The sequence below is a fragment of the Meriones unguiculatus genome, chromosome 4, assembly GCF_030254825.1.
Source record: "Meriones unguiculatus strain TT.TT164.6M chromosome 4, Bangor_MerUng_6.1, whole genome shotgun sequence".
Classification (NCBI taxonomy): Eukaryota; Metazoa; Chordata; class Mammalia; order Rodentia; family Muridae; genus Meriones; species Meriones unguiculatus.
In genome coordinates, this window is record NC_083352.1 from 75,318,084 (window position 1) to 75,344,671 (window position 26,588).

The window sequence follows — 26,588 nt, forward strand, 5'->3', positions numbered from 1 at the left end:
ACAGCAGCATCCTTTATTGGCTGATTTTTTTCCTGCAGATGCCCACAGCCCTCAGACTTTCTGACCCCTTTCCTGAGTTGAGAAATTCTGTAAGAGCTCTTGTATCTCCTGTTTTCTCTGCCTTTAGTACTCTTCCCATTGGAGTCTTCATACTATTTCAGTTGTACACAATGGCACTTCCCAATGTTCTTTTGCTCTCTTATCCTCAAAATATTATATAAAGCAGGGGCCTTGTCTATTCATACTATGTATCCCTGGAACTTGATACTGTGGCAGAATTGTTAGAACTGTTCAGTACAAGGTTTTTCTGATGGTTGAGGTGTTCTGTGTTCACTTCATCCAACATGGCAGCTGCTGGCCATATGTGGTGCCTATTTGAGCAGTTGAAGTGAGGCTAGTGTGACTAAGATGCTAAATTTAAAATTTTTAGTTTAATTTTAATTTACTTAAATTTAAATATCTATATGTGGCTACTTCCTACTGTACTGAACATCACAGCTCCAGACACTTAAAATATGTGTGTTGAGTGAATGAATGAGCCTCTTATGAAAACACTAAGAATATGATGTTTTAAATTGTCAATGGTTGACAAATAATACTTTCATTAGGCCTGACTTACATCACTACTTTGCCTACTGTGAACGTGATAGGATCTAAAATTACTTAGGTTGACAAGCTTATGGGCATGTCTATGGGGGGGTCTAGATAGGGTTAATCTGAGGTAGGAAGACCCACCTTTATATGGATAGTACCATTCTATTGGTTCCTGGACCAAATAAAAATGAGAAAACTAGATTAGTACTGACATTTATCTCTCTTTTGTTCGGGTCTGTGGGGCAAATGTGGCTAGCAGTCTCAAGCCTCACACCTTCCCCGCTATGATGAGGAGCCAAAATAAACTCTCCCCTCTCCCCGAGTTGCTTTTGTTAGGTCTTTTGCCACAGCAGTGGGAAAAATAACTAATATATCTTTAAAAATTATGATTTCAAGTTTAAATAGAAACATCCTTTTATAAACAAAGCTACTTACAAGTCATAACTGAAATTTTGGTAGAAAGTTTTAGAAGAGAGATAAAGAGACAAAGGTGGTATGATTCATATTAATTAGCCTGGAGCTAACTTGAGCAGTTCCTTTTGTGGGATGTTGTGGGTATAGGTACCAGAGGAATGCCTGTGATCTATTCCCAGTCCAATGCACTTTCAGAGTCCTGGAAAATTGCTTAGAAGCTCTGGGACTCCTGGGGATTGAGGGTAAATGAGATTCTCTTTGATGGAAGAAAGTGGCAAAGTGGATGGGAAGAATGTACCAAACAACTTAGATTAAAAATCTTCATGGAAATTAACTTACATCCTCTAAACTTCTGCGTCTTAACCTGTCGAATAGACATGGGAATGGCCAACTCGCATGGTAGAATATGTTAGTTCTCTTCCTTTTTGAGAACAACTTTAGCAAAACTTGAGAAAAATTACCTACTGCAAAGCACATTTCCCTAACCTAAAATATCTCCACTTCTGGGGTGAGCCTGTAGATCTGTGGTAAAACACTTACCTAATATGTGCAAAGCCCTGATTTTAAAGGCCCAATGAGATAGCTCAGTGGTTACTGGAACTGGCTGCTCTTCCAGAGGAAAGGTTCCGTACCCAGCACCCGTGTGCTTACTGAGAACCTTCTATAACTCTGGTTCCAGGGGATTTGGCATTCTCTCTTAACCTCTGAAGGCATTATGTGCACATTTAAAACAGAAATACATGCAGGCAAAGCATGCATGCAAATATGATGTTTTTTATTTAATTAAAATTTAAATTTTTTATATATTAATTGCACTTTATTCATTCTGTGTCCCAGCTGTAGCACTGTGGGCTGCCTCTGCCATCTCCACTGAGGAGGTAGGAGGAAGGTCTGTCAAGGGGAAGTGCAGGGGGATTGAGTATTTGCCACTCTCAGTCCCAGGAGAATTCCATGGGTGACCTGGTTCTAAGTGGTCTCTGCTCACGGTTGTCCCCTCTGGCCCTGGAAGCCTCAATGTGGATGTTCTGGCTTTAGCTGCACCTACCTCCACTCACCGGTTTCGGAGTTTCAGATCCTCTACCTCTCAGATTCAGTGTGTGCTGGTCACAGCCATCTTGATTCACTCCCTGCTCCCTTTTTTTTTTTTCCTAAATAGAATATTTTTAAAATTTTATTTATTATTTTATTAATTATAATTTATTCACTTTGTATCTGAGCTGTAGCCCCCTCCCTAGTCCCTTTCCAATCCCACCCTCCTTCCTTCATCACCTCCCATGCCTCTCCCCAAGTCCTCCTCCCCTTCTCTTTAATCCTAGTCTATCAGGTCTCATCAGGGAGTGGCTGCATTGTCTTCCTCTATAGCCTGGTAAAGCTGCAGCCCCCCCCCTCGTCAGGGGGAGGTGATCAAAGAGCCAGCCAGTGAGTTCATGTCAGAGACAGTCCCTGTTTCCATTACTAGGGAACCTACTTGGACAGGAGCTGCCATGGCTATATCTGTGCAGGGGTTCTAGGTTATTTTCATGAATAGTCCTTGGTTGGAGTCTCAGTCTCAGAAAGTACCCCTGTGTCCAGATTTTTTTCTCTCTCCTTGTGGAGCTCCTGTCCCCTCCAGGTCTTTCTATTTCCCACTTCTTTCATAAGATTCCCTGCACTCTGCCCAAAGTTTGACTATGAGTCTCAGCCTCTGCTTTGATGCCCTGCAAGGTAGAGTCTTTCAAAGAAGCAGTGAGTTTAGTTTTCAGTGCTGCAAATTTTTGAAACATCCTACCTCCTTTACTATTGAATATAGGTCAACTTTCACTTCATTTAACCTTATCTTAACCTAATTTGCTTGCCTTTTGTCTTCAAGACTCTTAAGTATGTACTTTTACCCCAAAGACAGTTGTCAACATTATTCAGGTTAGTCCTGGGTGGTTTGACACACAGTAAACTCTTTTATCAGATAAATTAGAATATAATAGAATCACAGCTCAAACTTCCTTTCTTTAAAATAAAAGATAAGCTGAGAATGAGAACCAAGGATCCTCCCAGCTCTAAAATCGCTCTAACCTCTGGCTAAAGAATCTTAGAGACATGTGGCCTAAATGTGTCGTCTTCATTATTAGAAATATCATAGCACTAAATTGGGCTCTGATGTCCTAAAATCTTCCTGCAGTTTAATGGCACATCACATTTTCTTACCTAGGTTTGCCCGCCCTTTCCCTCTCTCTGCCCTTTCCTCTTCCCTTGCATTTTATCTTAGTTTATATTTATGTGTTGGCTATCCACTCCAACTCCAGCCTTTGTTCCCTGGACTCCCTCTATAAACTTTGTATAGGCAGGAATGTGTCCAGGCCTGAGAGCCCTAGCAGCCAGACCACGCTGCTTCAAGTTTTGCCCTTGGGAACCCCCTATATCAGCCTCTTTTCAGGTGTTTAGCTCCCCTGGGTGTTTTCCTGCTGTAGTCCCTGAGAGGGATGCTCAGGTCTTCAGCCTGTGTTGCCAGGCCTCTCCACACCTCCGGACAGACAGCACCCCAGAACTCCAGAGTGGCTGAGACTAAATCTTCACAGACCTATGACCTGTCACTTGGAGAAACTGGTTCTTATGTATGGTACTGGGGTACTCCACCTTCTGGGAATGGAGCAAGCCACAGCACAAGGCTACCACTGTGCCAGTGAAGGACTGATTGACCTTATACAGATTTTATTGTCACAGTATTAGCATAAACAAGAATCTATAATTAGACTTTTGAGTTCTTTTGTACCCTTCTTTCAGCTTGATCTATCCCAGTATCTGCTTCAAGATGGCAGCCAACTATAATCTTTAAGCAGAATAAATTCAAGTACCATTTGCTGCTTTTGCAGTTACCCCAAGGTCATAATAACATTCCTTATCTTTCTCCTTGATCACCTGTTCTAGAGTTCTCTGTCTCTGACTAATACCAGGGCTGCTCTAGGTTTCTTGCTTGGCTGGTGACTTTGAATATAAGAATCTCATCACTCTCTGCCAACGAGACCATTAGCAAACACTTCCTTACATACACTAGCTTTTAAAACATTACAGTGTAGATTACTGACTGACACAGCACTTTTTTTTTCTTTTCTTTTCTCAAAGTTTTCAGCAGCCTGAGCATACCAGTCAACTCCTCTTAAATTTCCCTGTCTTTTGTTTCCAAAGCTTGCACACAGTTAATGCCTTGCCTTCTGCCTGACCTCGATCCTAACCTAGCAGAGCCTTGGTAACGGGGACACCGCTGGCTAGTGTCTCTCATTCCACCTACCTCTAACAGGAGACTCATTATTACCACCAACCAGAGATCTTGTTCTGAAATTTCAACACTGTAAGTTATCATCGCCTCAGTTTCCCTGAGAGTGGAGCCTGAGACAAAGTCTTACATGCAAGAAGCATTGGAATAGGGATGAGAGAGCCAACACAAGAATGAATTTCCAGGCTGGCGCCATCTGAGTAAGTCTCTGAGGACTTTCAGGAGCACCAGACAGGTTGGCTACATGAGTACTAGACGGTAGGAGTGTTCACCCAGCAGCTCCCGTGGCTGCTGCTTAGTGCTGCTGGCCGAGCCCCCTGCGTTGTCAAGCTACACATGTTCCAGCGTGAACTTCCAGTGACCCACAGCAAAACAGCAATGGCTGGAACAAAGAAGGACTTGGGGTGGCACAAGCTGTGAGACACTCCCTTTCAGGAATCCTTGGGGATCCAGTTTCCCCAGGATTCTAATGTTCTGACAGTGTTAATGGTTCTCCTGTGTTCCCTTTCGCTCCCAGTTATGTTCTAGTTTGCGCTACAAGGACCTTGTAACTAGCTCGTCCCTTCTCTCCTTCCTTCCCTCTCTCCCTTTCTCTGTCTTTCTCTCTGTCTGTCTCTTAGATAAGCACTTTAAGAAACACAGGGACACTGAGAGAATTTTCTAATAATTTATTTTCTGTAGTTTTCTACTGTCCTCAGCAGAACTGTCTCCAGATGGAACACTTTGTCTCCGTTAGAGAAAATAAAGATTGAACCCAAAGGAACCACTTTCTACTAAGTCTTATGCATGGAAGGGGCACTCAATCTCACAGATTTCATTACTACTGCATTTTATACCTACAGTCTGGACAAGAATTCTCCTCCAGGCTAGAAAAAAAGTCAGATTAAGTCGTGTTGAGTGTCATGAAATATATATGGCAAGCCTTGTAACTGGAAGTCAATGATCTATGAACTCAGAGCATTCTAAACTTCTAAAACATGGTCATTATAAGATGGCAGGCTCTCTCCTAGCATTGCACAAATATTATATCACTGATTATTGTGCACTTCAAAACCACAGTGCTTGTAAATTGTGAAATGGTTTTAGGTCACTGTGACAAATATCATAAAGGACTAAGTTACTTCAAACCACTTCTCCAATAAATGATAAAACCTAACAGCAAACTAAATTCTGAACACTCGAGTATCTATTACACACTTTCTATTTCAGTAGAGGATTCCTTCAGTAATGTCAGGATATGGCTCAATATGTAGTGTTCTTTGTGGCTCCTCTCCTTGGAGCAATTGGGAATGAACTACCTGCCCAAAGCCAATGCTCACTGGATGTTATAAATAAAATATCTTAAAAACCACACCAAAACCAAGACTAAAGACCAATGCCACACAGTTTCAACATCATGGAACTAAATTAAATCAGGTCTTCTTTGATGTTTCTCTTGTTAGGACATTATTACCACCAGTGAGATATGTCATCAGTAGAGTCAAGCACCACAGTACGTTTTGGGAATTCTGCTAAGTGAGTTTGTTTATGTTAAGAACACAATACATGGCCCACAGAAGAAACTTAGTAAATATTCACGAATTTTGTTATTATTAAATTTAAAGAATTGAATATCACTCAAATTTTTGGGACTCATATTTGAAATGTGTAATAAAAATCTAAGTTTTCCAGTAGTTCCCCAAAATGCCATAAAGACTCTTATCACTTAAAAATAAGATGACTTCTTCTATTAGCAGCTGCCTTTAACTGATTCGAACCTTAAACACAATGAAATGAAGTGTGTTCTAAAGAGCACAGCTTTCTCAGAAAAGATTCAACCAAGCAGTTTGCTGAATGCTTACCTCAGCCTATTTTAATTCAATTGCACCTTTTGCATAAGAATTTATTTTCATGCTAAAAGACTGTACTTTCAGAATAAAGGTCATTGCAACTCTGTTATGTTTTGATCATTTCTGCTGGCTTTCACAAGAAACCCGGAGGAGAGTGTGCTAGTGGAGATGCTTACAGAAGTCTTGGTCAAAAAAAGAAAAACATAGGGTTTCATTAACTGTCATCAAAGACATGTTATTATTTTTTTTCTGGGAATATTAAAATAATGAAATGTGGGCTCAAGAGATGGTTTAAGCAGTTAAAAGCACTTGCTATTCTTGCAGGAAACTAGATTTGTTACCCAGCATCCACATGGCGCCTCCCAGCTGTCTTTAACTCTCATTCCAGGAGATCCATCACCATCTTTAGGCACACACATGGTACACATACAGACATGCATTCAAAACATTCAAACACATAAAATAAAAGTAAGTATACATTTTAAATAAAAGAAAACAACAAAATCTTATTTATTAAAACATGAATCCTATCCTACTGAATTGTAATGTAAATATTTGTACTTTGAATATTTGAAGATTCTTCAGGTCTAGCAGGGCTAGACAAAGGCTGCATTAAAAGATGTCATGTATCAAACCCAGAAGGAGCATGAAAGCCATACTCCTCTTTTTCTCAAGGAAGAGAAAAAGGATTCAATGGACGTGGTAGGAATGTTTTCTCACTTAATATTAGCCAAGTGGAATAAACTGCAGATAGTATGCATGACCTAAAATAATAAATAACATGCACACAAGCCAAAAACAAAAACAAAACAACAACAACAACAACAACAAAAACTGAACAAGGCTTTATTCAATTTCTGTCGCTCCATGAGTTTAAATGTTACGCATTATCTATCCTTGTAGTAAGTCTTGCTGCCCAAGTATAAAAGAGCACATCTTTGTCTTGAGGACAAAGGCAAAAAAGAAACATGCCCTCTAGTCCCCTAGCACAGTGGTTCTCAACCTTCCTAAAGCTGCAGCTCTTTAATATGGTTTTTCATGTTGTGATGACCCTCAACCATAAATTTTTTTGTTGCTACTTCATGTCACAATTTTGCTACTATTGTGAACTGTAATGTAAATATCTGTGTTTTTCTGTGGTCTTAGGCAACTCCTGTGAAACCAAAGGGGTTGTAACCCACAGGCTGAGAACCGCTGTGCTAAGTTATAGGGAAATCACATTTGCCAGTGCAGCCTTTGCTTTCCAACTATGTACACTGCTAGCAAAGCGGGCATTCCTAAACCACCAGACGCCAAGTAAATCTTGTTCATGATGAAATGTCAAATATAGCTACAGGATTTTTTCCCCGAGCTTATTTCCTTTTAAAAGAATCATGAGAAATGACAGCCACAGATAAGTAACAAAATAACACATAAATTATAAGCTCAATGTTGTGAAAAATTAAAAGTATATTTTCCAAACTATAAATACATGGAAATGAAAGATTAGAAAAAATATGACTACACTGTTAACAGTGCTTACCTCTGGGGTGAGGCTGGGTGATCCACATTTCTTATGCTTTTCTGTATTTCACTGACCCTGCATTGTTACCACCAAGGCCCTCCAGAATCCATTTTTGTGTTGATATGGCAACCATGAAAAAACTTGCTTTATGTAAAATATTAAGAGGGAAACAGACTTGGTAACTATCCATGACAACTGCCCAAAGTCCCCAGAAACCGCTCAGTACTGAGACATGAAAGCAACATGGCTCATATGACTCCGTAGGCTACACAAACAGCTACTGACATGGTCTTCATAGAGCCTGGCCTTAAGGGAGAGGCTTAGCAGATAATAAAATTTGCTCCTTTATCAAAGGATGAAAGACTTTCAGACTAGTCTTCACAAATCAAGAGACTCAGTTAAATCTTAGTAACTCAGGCCTCAGGCTAAATCAAAGTCATCGAAGATATCTAGAATTGTCTCCAGGGTTTAATAAAAGCTTCATTAATTTAAAGTGATTTATTTGACACATTGTTGAAAGTCACAGAGAATGAACACACACAGACATTCACACACACAACTTTTGAGAGACTTAAAGCTGCCTCCACATTTTTTGTCAGGAGTATATACTTTTATCTTTCTTTCATACTTGGGTATGCTGGAATTTTCTTCAAAAAAGTAGGACACTTAATCCATGAGTGCTTAAGAGCCTCAAAGTTCATCTTTATCCACTTTTTTCCTTATAATTTCATATCTAACGAATCCCCAAGTCTTCATGTATTGCTACTTCTCAATACCTTATAGAATCCATCTTTCTTTCAATGTTTACTTCTTTACCCTCATCAGAACTATAGATATTCTGCGCCTGCATTGCTTCACCAGCCTTGACCTTGACTGGTATCCTTACATTCAGATTTCTAAAACCTTGCTATAATCCCAAACCTGACATCTTACTCCTTAGCATAACACCTTCCATAATTTCTAGTTATCCTCAAAGTAAACTCTCTATTCCTTGGCATGGTCTACAAGACCTTCTAGGCTCACCCTCTGTTTGCTACCATGTGTATTCTCTTCTACTGCAACAATCCTCTCAATGATGAATTTCCCATGATCTCTCACCCACTCTGGTCCACTAGCTCAAGCAAACATCTCTTCTTGTTCTTCTTCTTGTTCGTGTCATTCTTCTTGTTCTTCTTCTTCTTTTTCTTCTTCTTCTCCTGCTCTTCTTCTTCATTTTTTTTTTAACCTCACTAACCTTTACTCATCTTCTGGACCAAGGTTTGATGTTAGTTGCTCTAGAAAAACATCCCTGATCTTCTTATCAGGAATGAATACTCTTTTTTCTGGATCCAATAGACCTTGTCATGAAATTGTTCTTTTAATTCCTCCTTCCCATTAATCTGTATATTCTTTCTGATGTTGTATTGACTACATCTTATTATTCTTGTGTATCCAAGGGGTTCAGATTCAGAAAAGAAATAATGCCACCCAGTGCTCTTGTTCACTAAAGAGAAACTCTTCAGACACCCTGCTCCCTTTTGATAAAGTGTGTTGTTTGTTTATTATGGGGACCAAACCCAAGTTCTCTTGTGTGCCTTGGAGACATTTAAAATGAGATCTCACCAGTTTATTTATAAAGTCATTTTGTATCTCCCCCTTCTCTTTATCTATTACATAAATAAGGAAATGGGAAATAAGAAGTAGGGGTTTTATATTGAAATTCTTTCTTGGAAGCATCTCCTTGCCACTTTTTAGGGATCTATTTCTGTCTTATTTTTTCCATAATATTGAAGAAACATTTCCAACAGTTTGGTGTTTTTGTTTGTTTGTTTGTTTGTTTACTTTTATATTACTTGAGAAGAAAATGTTGGATTTCAGGGTTCATAAAAAAACGCAGTTTCTTGACCTGATACCGGTTTTTGTCCTTTGAGACACACACAGGTGACCCCTCCTGCTTAACAGCAACAAGACAATAGGATTCACCCGCCTTGACCTTCCACTTTCCTATACTTTATTCCTGAACCTGTGTACATGTTAAAGAAAGGTAAAAGTAGACTTTCCAATGTAGATAATATAAAATATTCTTTCATTTCTACTTCCTCTCAAGTTGTTCATTCTCAGCACAAAAAAGGTTATACTTTCTTAGATAATATAAATCTTGAATATATTAGTTGTAGACCTGCAGTCTCAGGTGAGAACTTACATTCTACCTTGTTAAGTACCTGCTTCCCTATAGGGCATTCTTTTTGTGGCTACTGTACCTGCCACTTTTTGAGGAAGAACAGTAGAATGTTTGCATTACTCAAGGAAAGATTTCAGTTAACCTTAATATCGTTCTGAGCTTTTGAGTAAACAAGAATGAGGGAGCAGAAAACTGGCTTCTTTGCACTTGTGCTGCTGTTTCCCCCCTCCCTTTCCCCCTTCTCTTCCTTCTTTTCTCTTCCTTTCTATTTATTTTACTGTAATGTGCATAACAGGAATTGAGTTAATTAATAAAGAACTAGATATGGAGATTGCTCATAGGGGGTAGCTCTGGTACATTTATATAATACTAGCTTACAGGAGAAATTAAACAAGATGGTATTTCCAGGAACATTGACTGCCAAGAGTTTTAATTCAGAGTAACATAATGAGATGTCTCTTTTTAGTCAATCCCAGTTTATTGGTCTAATAGCTACCCCTAAAAGTAGTTGTGAATTCTATGGAGTGCTACATATCTTAATATGAGACTTTTATTGGGTTAATTTTTCAATTTATTTCTCATTCCTAAAAGTTTACATTTAGTAGTTTGAAGTCTATGTAATTATGGAAGTCATTTACTGAACATGAGCTCATTTTAAGAAACTGAGCACCTTTCATCTCCCCATTCATCACGGAAGTCAGTTCCTTCCTAGCCATTTTCATTCTAACTAGTATAATTTCCTTTGATGAGAAAGATGGAAATCAACTAGGTTTCTATACATCTACAGTCTCTTCTCTGTTAATGATCTTCTTGTGTTCTTTCTTCTCCTTGTTTATCTTCGTTGTTTTTCTGAGTAGCTAAGTATGAAGGTGAGGGGTATAGCTCATTGTTAGAGCACTAGATAGCATTGCTTGAAGCCATGAGTTTGATCTCCAGCACCACAAAAAGAAAAGTACATTCATGACTTACATTCTTTCTAAGACATTATACTACCATGTACCATTGTTACACATGCCTTGCATGAGCATTTTCTTTCATCTTTTTCTATTCATATTTTTTCCTTGTCACTACATCAGTGCATTAAAAAGGATGAGATTGCTTTCTTCCAGTGTAATCTTTCCACTTCATATTTCTGTTTGGTCTGAGCAAAGTTTGCCCCTACAAAAGGCCACAAACCTATAAGCTGGTGCCAAATAATAAATCTTGTTTCCAAAAGCTGTTTTTCAGCAGCTGGCAGCAATGATGATTATTCATATCCACAGAAATCACAATGTCCAATATAATTTTATCACACACACACACACACACACACACACACACACACACACACACAAATGGATGTGATTTAAATAGTGTTTCATTTAGACTTCCACAGGAAGAAAATATCCAGAGACACACAGAGAGGGAAGCACTAGGCATTCAGAATGATTTATATTACTCCATATTGTTTTCATGGTCATTTTTAAAACTTAGGCTTCAAGCATGTGTGTGTGTGTGTGTGTGTGTGTGTGTGTGTGTATTAAATGAAGACTGAGGCTTCAGCACTTACTTATATCATACCTACATGAAGTCATGAGTTTCATCCCCAGTACCACAAAAAATAAAAGTAATTTAAACACAATAAATTAATGAAATGATGAACTGCTTTGGAATTTACTATGCTATAAGCACTTTAAATATGTTCCCAAACTTAACTTTAAATTTTTTCTCACAACATTTTGACCTTGGTAAGAAATATGGGTACTTTAACTTTCTGAAAAATTACCATTGAGGTAATACATGAGCTACAGCCAAGGCATTGCTAAGGGAATCTGTTACCCTTGGATACTAATTAACTCTAAATATTGCATATAAATTGAGTCATCAGCTAGTAAAAGAAGCAGCTCACAGAAGAAAGTAAAATCAAAGTAGTTCAAAATAAAAATATTATCTTCCAATTATAGCAAAAGGGACCAAGGGAATGATGGGAAACTTCTCAGCCCAGCCTTCTGTTCCCTTTTCTAGTAGTTTCTTTCACTTATCTTGTCCTTTATTGCCCTTTTTTCCGGATGGCAGGTGTGATTTGTTGGGTGGAGTGAATGTCCCTTCCCACAGGGAAGCAATGCTCTTCTTCATCTCTTGTCTCACGGTAAAACTACTTAATATGAGATCTATTGTCTAAACAAAATTTTAAATGAAAAAATACAGCATGATGTACAATACATCACTGTGAACTATGAGAGCTCTGCTGTACACAGATGCCTAGAACCCATCATCTTCATAACTAAACTTCATACCTCTTACCAACACTTCATTTCCCCTCCTCTCCCTTCCCCCGTCCCCGGAAGCCATCATTCTTCCTGGGCTTCTGGATTTAACCACCTTAAGATAGCGCATATCCATTAGAATCATGCAGCACTGCTCACATGTCTGGTTTATTAGCAGATAGTCCTCCAACAGCCATGTCACAGTAACAGGATTTCTTTATTTCTTTTTTTCAGAACTGAGTATTAGTCTATTGCATAGCTATACCACATTTCATTATACAGTCAGCTAAATAGGTTTGTACAGAAATCTGCTGTGATCTAGGTAAAGTTCTTTTCTGTACATAGTCATGTGTGCCAAAGAGGATGTCAAGATTGTTGTCAAAGCACAAATTCACACACATGTCATCTTCAGCTGTGAATTTGTGACATACTTAGGACATTTCTCTCTTTCTTTCTTTCTTTCTTTCTTTCTTTCTTTCTTTCTTTCTTTCTTTCTTTTTTCCAACCACTGCTTTCCCTCTTCTCCTCTTTTCCCAGCACCCCCGTACCCCCATCCCTCCTCCTCAGTTTCTCTTCAGAAAAGGCCAGGCTTTCCATGGATTTCAACCAATTATGGCATATTAACCTGCAGTAAGATGAGGCACCTCCCTTTTATTAAGGCTGGGCAAGGCAACCCAGTATGAAGAAAAGGATTTCTAAAGCAGTCAAAAGAACCACTTTTCTATACAATAGTTTGAAGAGGCACTATTAACCCTGATCTAATCTAAAGCAACAGATTGAGTAGTTCAGGCACAATTGCCCATCACCCAGGTGTCCTTGAGTGAAGAGAACCTGTATACAATTTGTCAAGAATTTTGGTGACTATGTCCCCTCATGCTTGCTTGTTCCCACCCTGAGGAATACAGCAGTAGACTGCTCTTAGAAAGCATCACTTATGCAGAAGCAGAGCAGCTATCCTAGTGGAACTGTGATTCACTGATGAGAGTCATGACTCACGCTCTAACTTTAAAAAATATCTGACTTCAACCTGATTTTTGAGCTGCTAGCTTTTATCTGCCTCCATGGGACTTTTTGTTTCTCTTCATCAACTTTTATACATTTACCTTCTTGACCAAAAGAATTAAACTTATCTAGTGAAAATATTTCTGTGAGATGGCCATCATTCAAAAATGCAGTTCATGAGAATGTTTTGTTAGTTCCTAGAGATGATGCTTAAATTTGTGTGGGAGAAAAGAACTATGAAAAATTTATTCATTTAACAAACATAGACATTGGTAATAAATGTTCCTTGACCAAACAGTCTTGGTGTTAAAGGGAGACCTTTCAATGTCATACTATCTTTTAAAGTGTGGGGAAAGGGCACAGTATATAGTTTGGTTCCACAGTGGTCCTCACGTTGAGTCCATAGATATAACTGGTGATTGATCTTCTACTTTCACTCTTCTACTTTATTTCTATCTTCAGTAGAATGGAAAAAACAAAAATATGTATTCTTCTTCACTCAGATCTATGAGGAGTAATTAAATTGGCCCTGTCACAGTAGAAAAGGCTCTAGTGACTATGACCACATTCTCCATGGTAACAGTGTTATTGCTAACAGTTAGCTATTTTTGGAACTGATCTAAGATAAATCCAATGAACTTCAATGTTAAATCCAATGAACTACAATTACCAAATATTCAGATTCAAACAGGGTGTTTAAATGTGTTATTCAGTATAAAAACTACCAAATTACATTCCAAGGAAAATGAGAAAGAATCTATGAGGAAAGTCCAGAGCTCCTTTGTACATGAGAACTCTAGCCACTGGGCTACCTTCTACCAAAGAATGTCTACCTTCTCTAATAAAGTAAAAAAAGACCACTGGTGGCCCACTGGTGACAAGATCATAGACATGGAAAAGTGCTCTGACTTAGTCACAGTAATGGTCACATGAACACAGAACCAAATGGCAAGGACAATCACTCCAGGAGCTTACACCCCCTCATCTCGATGTTGTTCTTATTTCTCCTTAGCTGATTTCAGTAATACACCACAAGAATAGATTATGATGATAAACAAATAAGATTCTTCCAGCATATGCATTGAACTAAGTCACACTATTTAAGAAAGCAAGCATAAATTAAAGTAATAAATTAAAATTAAGTATACATATAATGTATATATTCTGGTGTGTTTTTTTTTTCTTACTAAAAGACAAAGAAAGGGAAAAAATAATAAAAAGTAAGAGGCTGGAAAGTTTAATGCAAGATATATGTAAATCTATACATAAACCTAATAGGCTGAGATAACTTAGAAAAAAAAATGTTCCAAGTGGTAAGTAGTCTCTGATGCAGATAGGATACAGCAATGTCCACAAGCCAACAATATCAAAATGGTAGGAAAGGATTGTGAGAAATTACTCTTCCTTAGAATTTATCTATCTAAGTCAAGGATGCCTTGGTGATAACACCATTAACTTCAGCCCAGTAATCCAAACCAAGGAAAACGCAATGGAAAAGTAAAAAATATTTATTCTACCTAACCCAACTAACCCCACTGAACATGTATACTATAGGCTTCTAAATTGCAGCCCTTGGTGATGGCAAACCTACTACAGAAAAGTCAAACACTGCATGCTGCGTTTGGTGTACAGCGTGTCTTTTCTGCTTAGCACAAGAAGAATCTACTCTCCAGCACAGACAAGGGCTGGACCCAAGGCCTTGTAGCAGCAAGGTTGTGAGATACTGTTCATTTTATTATTATTATCATTCATTTATTCTCTTTCTTCTTTTTGCCTCCAAAAGAAAAAAATAAATAAAACAACAATCTCATTGAATATCCAATTAAATCCATGTCCAATTCAGAATTCGTCTTCAGAGCTATCAGCTAGCAGCATCACTCTGTCTTGCATACTGTTGAATTCTCTCTGCTAGGGGAAAAAAAAGGAAAGCATTAAATCCTTTCTCTCTGAAGCTGAGGAGCAGAGTCACTCTAAAGAACAGAGGTGCATCTAATACCAAGCACTTTGAAGAGAACCCTCTTCTGTACCGTTAAACTCTGTACTTTATCAAGCCAATAAGGCAAGCAGTGAAAGATTCCCTGCAACGAATCAGGTTTGCTCTTGGTTCTTCCATACCTTCCTTTTATGCCTTTTGAAGCCATTTCTTCTACGGCGATTCATAACCTTAATGCTGTAGAGTGCTCCCAAGATGAACAAGGCTCCAGCTATCCCTACCCCGACAGGCACCAACATTCCAGACATGTAGCCAGCCTGAACAGAGGAGAGAGACATTTATCAGGGCTGTTACACAGACCACCAGGTTCTGGGTTGCTTTGCCCTGCTACAGAGCAACAGGTTTTTTGATGCTTTGAATTCTTCTGTCTGTTCTCTTATAATTTAAAAGGGAACCCAGAACAAAGATACTGTTTTGGGGGAATAAAGCAACAGAGGAAGTAATGAGCCCTTTTAAGGCTTTTCTTTTTTATTATTATTATTTGAAATCCCTTAGTTCAGAAATAAATCAGCCCGACCTAGCGGCCCCTCCAGCCCTCGATTATGCACATTTGTCAACATCAATTTTTTGATGACAGAAATATAATTTGTATTAAAGATGGATGGAGTGGGCTTCTGAGAATGCCAGGGCTATTAAAATGCAATAAATTGGAAACAGTCTGAGTTGCATGCCAAAGGGTTGAAGTGTCCTCTGGAATATTGTGTTCCTTGGAGGCAAAGTGGGGATTCTCACTCTCTTGCCCTCCTTCCTTTTCTCAGCTATATTGCAGTAAGAGAGGAAGGGTAAAAGTGCATATAAGCAGTTCAGGGTGCTGCCAACAATACAGAAGGGGCAGAGGCAAAATTGAAGAGTTGTGTTAATCATTAGGAGACAAGGACAAGGAGCCGAGTGAATACAAAATGGATCTCTGAGAGAAGCAATGTGCCCAGTGAACAGGACTAAAATAGAGACTGTCCTCAGTCCTAGAGAAGCAGTGGCCAAAAGTGGCACAAAGATCACTGCTAGCAACATGGCTGCTCCAAAAGAGCCTTGGGTGTTTTCAGCATACCCAAACTCACTATAGACACTTCAGTCCTGAGAGAACAGTGGGATGCCAGCACTTCCCCTTATCTCAGTGCATAGATCAGTGCATTGCTCTGCTTTTGGAGCAAGGACCATGTCCTGAGGTAGATTTTTGCAGTGAAACCCCTGTGGGCTGCATGGTTATCCACTAACCTAGAACCATTTTATAGGAAAGCATAAGGCTTAGACCCCACTGGAAAAATATATTAGTTATAACTTTTAAAACCTAGAATACATAAATTGTGGTACATTTATACAATGGACTATGACTCAGCAATTAAAAACAAGGAAATCATGAAATTTGCAGACAAGTGGTGAGAACTAGAAAAGATCATCCTGAGTGAGGTATCCCAGTATCAGAAAGACACATATGGTATATACTCACTTATAAATGGATAAGTGAGTATAATACAGGAAAACATATAATATAGGAAAACATACTAAAATCTGTACACCTAAAGAAGCTAAGCAAGAAGGAGGATGGACCCTGGGTAAGATGATCAATCCTCACTCAGAAAGGCAAATGGGATAGATATCTGAAGAGGCAGACAGCAGGGAACAGGACAGGAGCCTACCATAGAGAGACTCTGAAAGACTCTACCTAAGAGTGTATCAAAGCAGATGCTGAGACTCATAACCAAACTTTGGGCAGAGGGCAGGGAATCTTATGAAAGAAGGGGGAGATGGTAAGACCTGGAGGGGACAGGAGCTCCACAAGGAGAGCAACAGAACCAAAAAATCTGGGCACAGGGATCTTTTCTGAGACTGATACTCCAACCAAGGACCATTCATAGGTATAACCTAGAACCCCTGCTGAGATGTAGCTCATGGCAGCTCAGTATCTAAGTGGGTTCTCTAATAAGGGGAACGGGGATTGTCTCTGACATGAACTCAGTGGCAGGCTCTTTGATCACCTCCCCCTGAGGAGGAGGACAGCCTTACCAGGCCACAGAGAAAGACAATGCAGCCTCTCCTGATGAGACCTGATAAGCCAGGGTCAGATGGAAGTGGAGGTGGACCTCCCTTATCAGTGGACTTGGACAGGGGTATAAGAGGGTGGGATTGGGAGGGAATGAAGGAGGGGGCTACAGCTGGGATACAAAGTGAATAAACTGTAATTAATATAAAAAATTAAAATTTAATAAAAATATTAGAGTAGATTGTGTTAAGATTGAAAGGAAACTGAAAATCCTAGTAGAAGCATATAAATTTTGAGAGAACAAGACTAGTGAAAAATGTTATTAAAGTAATAAAAATTAATTAAATCTTTACTTAAAAAATACATAAATAAATAAATAAATAAAGCCTAGAATAGAGTCAGAAATAGTTTCTGTTCCCATTGTTAGGTTTCCCACATGATAATCGTGGTGCACATCTGCTACACATGTGCACTGGTCTAGGTCCGGCCCACGCAAGCTCTTTGGTTGGTGCTTCAGTCTCTGTGAGCCCACATGGACACACGTTTTCGTACGGTGTAGGTCTCCTTGTGGTGTCTCTGACCCCTCTGTCTCCCTCAATCCTCCCTCCCAATCAGTAGGAGGGATGGACTGGAAGGAGAGAAGGAAGGAGGCTGGATCAGGCTGTAAAGTGATAAAATAAAACTAGAATAAATAGGTGTTTTTCTGAGAAAGCATGAGTCTTTTTTTTTTAAGAGAGGAAGGGTTTATTTTATAACTTTTTCTTCCTTTGAAAAGGTTTATCTCATATGTGATGTGCACATGTGTGCTTGGGCGCATATGTATCACCAAGTACATGCGGTGCCTGAAGAGGTCAGAAGATATCAGATCACCCTGGAGTTACAGATGGTTATCAGCCACCACATAGGTTCTGGGGACAGAACCTGGTCCTCAGCCCAGAACAGCAAGTGCTTTTTAATCACTGAGTCATTTTCCTGGCTCCTATTTAATTCCTTATCTGGCAAAACTATCTCTAGTGTGTTTCAGAATGAGCCAAAATAAGACAGAAAGGACAGACAGACACACATACACACAGAGTGAAAGAGAGAGAGAGCCAGAGATTTTCAGAACTTGTCACTGATGTCTGTTTTGATTCTCTAAACCTGCATGTGGAGTAGCAGAGATGATCTCACAAAACCACGCATCCTCAATAACACCCTTATTGGCCTTATATCTGAGAGCTTTCAATTAGGGCAAAACACGGAAAACTTTCCATCAACTTAACATCGGGATTCTTTTAATTCAGTGTAGTGATTTCAATGGAGAATCAAAACCCAGTCATTCTTCAACAAATTCATACATTTTGTAGAAAATCAAAGTTTTTCTGAATTTCTTGCAGATTTGCTTGAGTCCTATAAAAAATCTATAATCTTCTATAAAGGGAAATAGTGGACAATTCAAAACATTGGTGCTATCATCAAAAAGACAAACTTTAAAAAAATCAATATTTTCAGTGCATGGAAATGTACACACATATTTAATATGAAGAATAGCCTACTTTCAGCCCCATTAATGAAACTTTTCTGGTTGTACATTCAGAGGACAATGTTTGCTCTTTGGAATATCAACTTGATAACTACTTCCTGAAGCTCCTACAGGTCTTAACTCCACATCAACACTGGGTGTTCCAAATGTATCACTCCTGCCATATTTCATATACAAAAGTCAGTTATCTCTTTCATTTTGTATATGTTATTTGCCTTGTCTTTAATTCACAAACAAATTACAGAATGGGTCGAAGCCCTCAGTTCACCTTCTAATGCAACATAACCACTCTTCCTTCAAAGCTGACTAAGGCAAAGTAAGGTCTTTCTCAGGGTTGCCTATCACTTTTTATTGGGGGGGAGGGGGAGATAAAATAAAGTGGTATGCACTTCTTGTTTTTTTGTTTTTTTTTTTTTAAGTTAGAAGCTTTTCTCTGATTAAAATCATTGCCTGTGCATACACATCCAGAAATGGCATCCCAAGGGTATAATTTACCCATGTGTTTTCCCAACCAAGACTGTACAAACAGCCTAACCATGACAAAATAGCCAGCACACCTAAAATGATGGATATTCTATTCTTCAAAAATACATGTATCATGAAAAAAGGTCTTGTTTTTTTGTTCAAATCTTACTGCAATTTCTAACTTGAGCCCGTAGTACAAGTCTTTTTTCTTTTTTAATTTATTACAGTTTATTCTCTTTGTATCCCAGCTGTAGCCCCCTCTCTGGTCCCCTCCCAATCCTGCTCTCCCTCCCTCCTCTCCTCCCATAGTACAACTTTTTATTTTTATTTTTTAATATTAGTTACAGTTTGTTAACTTTGTATCCCTGCTGTATCCCACTCCCTCTTTCCCTCCCAATCCCACCTTTCCACCCTAATCTCCTCCCTGGCCCTTTCCAAGTCCACTGATAAGGGAGAACCTCCTCCCCTTCCATCTGATACTGGTTTATCAGGTGTCTTCAGGACTGGCTGCAAAGTCCTCCTCTGTGGCCTAGCAAGGCTGCTTCTCCCGGGGTGGGGCAGGAAGTCGAAGAGCCCGCCATCGAATTCATGTCAGAAACAGTCCCTTTTCCCCTTATTAGGGTACCCACTTGGATACTGAGCTACCGAGGGCTACATCTGAACAGGGGCTCTAGGTTGCATCCATACATGGTCCTCGTTTGGAGAAACAGTCTCATCAAAGACCCCTGTGCCCAGATATATTTGGTCTTTGTGGAACTCCTGTCCTCTCCAGGTCGTATTAACTCCCCCCTCCCTTTTTTTTTTTTTTTTTTTTTTGGTTCCCTGCATTCTGCCGGAGGTTTGGTTATGAGTCTTAATATCTGTTTTGATACACTGCTAGGTAGAGTCTTTCAGAGGCCCTCTGTGGTAGGTTCTTGTCCTGTTACTTGTTTGCTCCTACATCCAATATCTATCCCATTTGTCTTTCTAAGTGAGGATTGATCATCGTATCCTGGGTCCTCTTTCTTGTTTATCTTCTTTAGGTGGGTAGATTTCAGTATATTTATCCTATCTTATAGGACTATATAAGTGAGTATATATCATGTGTATCTTTCTGCTTTTGGATAACTCATTCAGGATGATCATTTCTAGGTTCCACCATTTGCCTGCAAATTTCATGATTTCCTCCTTTTTAATTGCTGACTAGTATGGATACAGAAATTGTGGTACTTTTACATAGTGCAACTTTTAACAGCCCTGAAATGACCTTTGAGAAAGTGTTATTTCTCCTCTAGTATAAGATATCAATAATTATGTAACATATTCCTTTATTATATTTCACCCATTTCTTTTCATCGTTCTACAGCATTTCCTTGCCTAGCATGCAGAAGGGCTTGGGTTCAATCCGCAGCACCACATTAAACCAAGCATAATGTCACACACCTGTAGTCACAGCATTTGAGAGGTGGAGGCAGGAAGATCTAAAATTCAAAGGCATCCTCAACTACGTAGTAAGTCAGAGGTCAGCCTGGGCTACATGAGACCCCGTCTCAACAAACAACAAACAAACACATGTGTATTACACTGCTCTGCCTCAAATATGGGGACTGAGACTGCGCCGTGGGCTGTCTGTGCAGCCAGCTGAGGCATACCATCAGGTGGTGTGCCAGACTTGGTAGCACAGACTCCCGGACCACATCCTCAGATCTTCTAACTCAGAGGTCTAGAGTAAGATCTGTGAATGCACACTTCTGACATGCTTCCGGGGCTTCTGAAGATGCGGCTCCAGGCTCCATCTTGAGAATCACTGCTATGAAATAAAATCTGGGTTGTTCTTTGCTGGATGTTTTCTGAAAGCTAGAAAACACAGAATGGCCTTGGTAACCTAACCACAGCACTAGTTTTTAGCGTACAATCTAGTCAAGCATCTTTATCTCTGAGAAGCAATTTTGATATTGGAAAGGCATCACCAATAGGTAAACAAGGAAAGCGTGGTCTAACAAACACCATCAGCTCATACACTTAATCAGAAAAGGTAAGGTTATGGGAACTAATTGTTTCCCAATACCCATTGCCCTTTCTCAGTAGCTAAACAATTTCTAATCTGGGATGGGGAATAGAATTAAAATACTTCTTTCTTGGCTTCCATGAATCTGGGTATGATTGGGGAATCAGTTCCAACAGATGATATATCTACGTGTTCTGGCTAGTTTTATGTCAGTTTGACTCAAAGTATAGTCATCCAAGAGACGAGAACCTTGATTGAAAAAATGCCTCTAGAACATCACCCTACAGGCAAGCCTGTGGTACATTTTCTTAATTAGTGATTGATGTGGGAGAGTCCAGCCCATTGTTGGGCTACTCCTAGGCTCTTGGTCCTGGGTTCCATAAGTAAGCAGGCTGAGGTGGATATGGTGGTACATGACTGTAATCCCAGTACTCAAGGAGGCAGAGGCAGGCAGATCTCTGTGACCAGCCTGGTCTACACAGTGAGGTCAGGACAGCCAAGGAATAGAAACTCTGTCTCCAAAAACAAACAAACAAACAAACAAACAAACACCCCAAATCAAACCAAACCAAAAATAAATAAATGAAAGAAAAAAAGAAAGCATGCTTGGCAAGCCATGGGGAGCAAGCCAGTAAGCAATACCCTTCCATAACCTCTGTATTAGCTCCTACCTTTAAGATCCTGCCCTGGTTGAGTTCCTGTCTTGACTTCCTTCAGTGATGCAGTGTGAAAAAGTACAAGCCAAAGACACCCTTTCTTCCCCAAGTTGTTTTTAGTGATGGTGTTTCATCACAGCAATAGTAATCCTGACTAAGACACCATGGCACATACAGATTCAAGAACACATTCTTTAAAGGGAGAGCAGAGCTTTTGATAGCTACTTTGAGAATGATAGAATGTTTTCTCCTCTTCCTCCTCCTCCTTCTTCTCTCTTCTCCCTTTAATGATAGGTTATTTCCAGCCCCCACTCCACCACTTCCCCTGCCCCATTTCTGTCTGGAACATGGAGACAGCCAAGTTGGTCATGCCATCTAGTATCATGAATTACCCTTGGGAATAAAAGTCACAAAGAAGGGCACCAAACTGAAGCACTTTAGGCCTGTTTCTGTGTCACCACCCATGAGCCTTTCACTTCAGCTGTGATAGCTGGGAGCTTCCTGTCTCTTAAGAACAACCTTAATATAAGGGGAGGAGGCAGGGGCTGGAAGAGAGAAGGGAGGGAACATCTTTGGTCCTTGGGATGTAAAGTAAATAAACTGAAATATAAAAAAAAAATAAAAGAAAAGAAAAACTGAAAATAAAAAACAAGAAATAAGCCAGAACTTTTGAAAATACCTCCTTTTTAGAGCTCCCAGTGTTGAAAAAAAAATCAAGGAACTTGAGTGAGAGGGCGCCCTGGCTTGGTTTATGAGCTCAGCTGCATGTGTGCTTCATTTTCAGTCTAAGGGTTTGAGTGGCCTCCATCTGAAGCAGTAGCTATGCTACCCAAACTGCTTCTGAAGACAGTGGCTAGTAAGAGTTGGCATTTACATGGCAGATTATAAAGTTTGCAATATCCAACTTCAATGTAGCATCATGTCAAATTTTAAGCATTTTTGTAATATATTTTAGAAATATATTTTAATACAAAACATTTTAAAAACTATTTCTCAGGATATTCTTCTAAATCTTTCTCTATCCACCTGAACATATATTTTTACATAACCAGATACATAACTAGTACCAAAAAGTGGCTGCCAATGACCTCAATGGCTGGAAAGTTTCCTTTATCACTTTGAACATATATGAAACAAAACAAACTAGTTCTTAAAAACTACACATATGTAAAATTTTGCTGAGAGTCAAATGGATAGTGAGCACAACTGTAACTGCATAATTTTACTTGCAGTTAAATGGCTTATTTTTTAACATTAAGTTGTAGCAAAATAAAAATTAGCAATTCCAATATAGGAAAACTGTCTCACATAATAAAACAAAATATATGGAACACCATATGCAGAGGGGTTTGAGGCTGAGGAACTGAAGGCAACCCAGTGCCTAAGCATTAAAAAATTTTTGAGCATCTGAAATCCCAATTAGACCTGAGCTGAGATGTGCTAATGGAATCTGACATGGGCTACTCCAAGGAATTCAGGCCTCCATCAATATTTTGAGTAGTTCTGGTTAAAATTACAAAGTAACCAACTGTGAAAACTTGGAGAGGATGAAAAAATCAAAAGGAAATGAAGTTATGAACCTGGAAAGGAATTAGCATTTTAAACCACTGTGTTGAATCTGTACAAGAGAGGGGAGGACTTTCCCACAGGTGAGCTTCCACACAGGTGTGTCTTGGGCATGCCTAGGGAGAAGCAGCATTGAGGTTAGCCACCTAGGGCAATCTCCTGTTCCATGGAAATAAATGAACAACGTTGCCAATAACCCCTAAAAGAAACCGTACCAGGTAGATTAAAGATATTATTTTGCAAGGCACATCACCCAAGGTAACTTTTTATACTTGTGACAAAAAGGCGCTGGCTCTGTGGTTAGGAGTGCTTGTTGTTGGACTGGAGAGAAGGCGTGGTGACTGAGAGCATTTTTCGTTCTAGCAGAGGACCCAGATTCCATTCCCAGCACCTACATGGTGGTTCGCAACCATCTGTAACTTCAGTTCACATACATTCAGGCAGAATGTGCATACATATAAAATAATATGAACAAATCTAAAAGGAAATGTTTTGAGAGTGTTTGCTGTGAAGGCAGGGTCTGAGTTCAGATCTCAGAACCCACATTGGAATTGGACGGCAGGTCTCTCTCATTCCTGTAACCTCAGTTCTGTGAGAGGTGGAGATGGGAGAATTGCTGGCTGCCAGTGCACCACCAGCTCTGGGTTTGCCGAGAAACCCTGTCTCAAAAGAATAAATTAGAGAGTGATAGAGGAGGACATTTGACCTCCACAAGTGCATAAGCACACATACTGCACACACATAGGAACATGTATCAGAGAGAGAGAGAGAGAGAGAGAGAGAGAGAGAGAGAGAGAGAGAGAGAAGAGAGAGAGGGGGTGGCGAGGAGAGATGAATGAAGCTCCGGAGACTAAGCTGACCCTCTCCTGTGTCCCCATGAGGGAATCCAAAGAGAATGCCTCTCCTGCTCGGAGGCCCAGAACAGCAAACTGAAGCTCTACTGTTATAATTTTTTTTAGATTGCAATTTAATTAAAACGTTTATCCCTTCCCTTTCCTCCCTCCACACTCTCCTATGTCCCTCCCAAAATAAAGGTCCTGTGTCCTTCAAAATAATGGTCTCTTATTACAGGTTCATGTGTGTTTGCATATATACATATAAATTCCTAAATGGTAACCTGTGGGAGCTCCACTGTTTTCCAGGTCTTTTTATTTGTTCTTTAGTATAAGTCAACAGGAAGAAGACACTTTCCTTACCTTGTCTTTGAGCTTTTCCATCCAACTTCTCACTAGGAAAAATAAGAGAATCAGATATAAATAGTCATCTCCTACTTACATTTCATAGTATTATAGTATTGTGTTAACTTGTTAATTTGATACACTGAAAGTTTTTCTTTTCTTTATTATTTTTTGCATGGACTATAATAAAAACATCAAGAATATTAACAAAATAACAGCCATGACTTGTTTTTTGTTTTTGAGACTGAGTCTTTCTGCATAGCTCTGGCTGTTCTGTAACTTAATATGTAGACCAAGCTGGTTTTGAACTCATGGAGATTTGCCTGTCTCTGCCTCAGGAAGCTGAGATTAAAAGTATGTGCCACTAACATACTTATTTAGAAATGCAGCAGAGATCAATTCCCCCACCCTTGTCATGATTAAATGAACAGAAAATATGTTGTTTGCAAACTGTGTTCTGTGTACTATTTAATTCATTAGGAGAAAGCCTGGACAAAAAAACAGGAAGTCACTTTCAAGGTGCCAAGTGCATCTCTTTCTCTGGCAGTTTTTCTTTAACCTGGTGCTTGTTCGCCTCAATTCTTAGGATCAGTGAGAACGCCTCATTTGGAGCATGTCAAATACCAGAGAACAGAGAAGGGCAGGGCAATGGTGCACCAAAGTAGCCCAGCTATTGCCTCAAAGACAAGCATTGCAACCATATTTGAAGAAAAAAGAATAGGGCCAACTGCAAGAACCCAGTGCCTTTTCAACTTCATAATTCTACAACACTATCATACAATAACCATGATTAAATAGAGAAGTAACCTGTGAGAAGGGTTAGACCAACTAAGTAACTTTCTGCAGATCCTGATAACAACCATTTGGAGTTTTAGTAGGAAAAGACTCAGAATGTGAAGGGTACTTGAAATGGGATGGGCATTTCATCCTTCTCTGACCTTTAATATTATACTGATGCTTCAGTCTGCTTATTAGTTAAGCATAAAAACAATGAGAGGGAGAGACAGTGTATCTTCATTTTATTTTTATTATCAAGCAAAAGAAATCAGTAAACGAATTAAAGAAAAAAAAATGAGGTTTCTTTCCACTTGCTTTTCTGACTAGAATCCTCAACAAGTAGAAAGGGAGGACACTGAACTGCCACTTTTACTTATAGACTCTGAGAGTAACTGTGTGACCTCAGTGTGGCTACAGCCTTTCATAACTATGCAGTTTTGCTGCCGCTTTGCAAAAGCAGCTGTGAATGCTCTACGAGCAAATGTGCTCAGCTATGTTCTAATGAACTGTATTTATAGACACTGAGATTTGAATCTTATGTAATAGTTATATGTCATAGTTATTTTCCTTTAAAATCAAATTGAATATAAAAATTACTTGCCTACAAGTTATTTACAAACAGGAAGCCAGCCAGAGCTGGCCATGAGCCATAATTTGGGACCCCTGGAGTGAGGATTTGTACTCAGGAAGTTAGCACTTCCATTTACAATCTTCCTTCCATAATAAGGCATTTGATCAGGCTGGCAGAGCTACTACTTGTCACAAACCACAGCGCATGCACTTTAGATTGTGACCCACAATGTGACAGGCCCGAGAGTCAGGTTAGCCAATGCTCACAAGCCAGCTATGGTGGCTCCTGTCCATAATCTTGGCATCCAGGAGGCTGAATTTTGAGGATTGCTTCAAATTTTAGGTCAGCATGAGCTACAGTATGAGACCTTATCTTAAAGACCGAGATTGTGTGTATCCTCACCAGAAAATATGAGGAAGCTGAGGTTTACAGAAACTAAGAGACACCTGGAGTTAGCCAGTAAATAGCCACAATTATGCCAGCCTAATTTCTAGGAGTGAGGCTTCTCTGTTACCCACATCAAATGTGCTTGCAAATGTGACTATATCTTTGGCTGTTTCACCTCCTTCAGTTGGCTTTAAGCTCTCCTGCAGACATCTCAGGGTTGTTTTTTCTCATAGCTCTGTCTGAGACAGAGGTGAGGTGAATGATAAAGATAGCATCAGGGTCATAGGCAAGTCACAACAAAGACAGAATTCTCAGAACGAGGCCAGGAGTTGATGCTTTCAGAAGTAAGCCCACAAAGAAGGGAGGTTAGCCAATGATTTTAGAAGAAATAATAAAACTAAAGACCACTCCCCTTATGTAAAACAGATGACAGCAGATGCTTTGAGAGATCATTGTGAAATTTACAAATATGACATACAAAAATTCAACAGAATACCTGATACCAAAT

At 39.4% G+C, this 26,588-nt stretch overlaps 1 protein-coding gene across 3 annotated transcripts in view; it reads right to left on the reverse strand.

Annotated features, from left to right (window-relative positions):
* Window positions 1-12,147: 12,147 nt before the first annotated feature.
* The window catches only part of Armh4 (armadillo like helical domain containing 4), a 103,975-nt gene continuing 89,534 nt past the window's right edge, over window positions 12,148-26,588 (reverse strand). The window contains exons 6-8 of one of the 3 annotated variants that reach the window (XM_060382188.1): window positions 24,364-24,395; window positions 15,113-15,247; window positions 12,148-14,902 (exon numbers count right to left, since the gene is read on the reverse strand). In XM_060382188.1, the coding sequence (XP_060238171.1) occupies window positions 14,837-14,902; window positions 15,113-15,247; window positions 24,364-24,395 (233 nt within the window). In that variant the 3' untranslated portion in view covers window positions 12,148-14,836. Of the gene's footprint in view, window positions 14,906-15,112; window positions 15,248-17,305; window positions 17,633-24,363; window positions 24,396-26,588 lie in introns of those variants that run through there. The other 2 variants (XM_060382187.1, XM_060382186.1) reach the window with 2 other exon arrangements.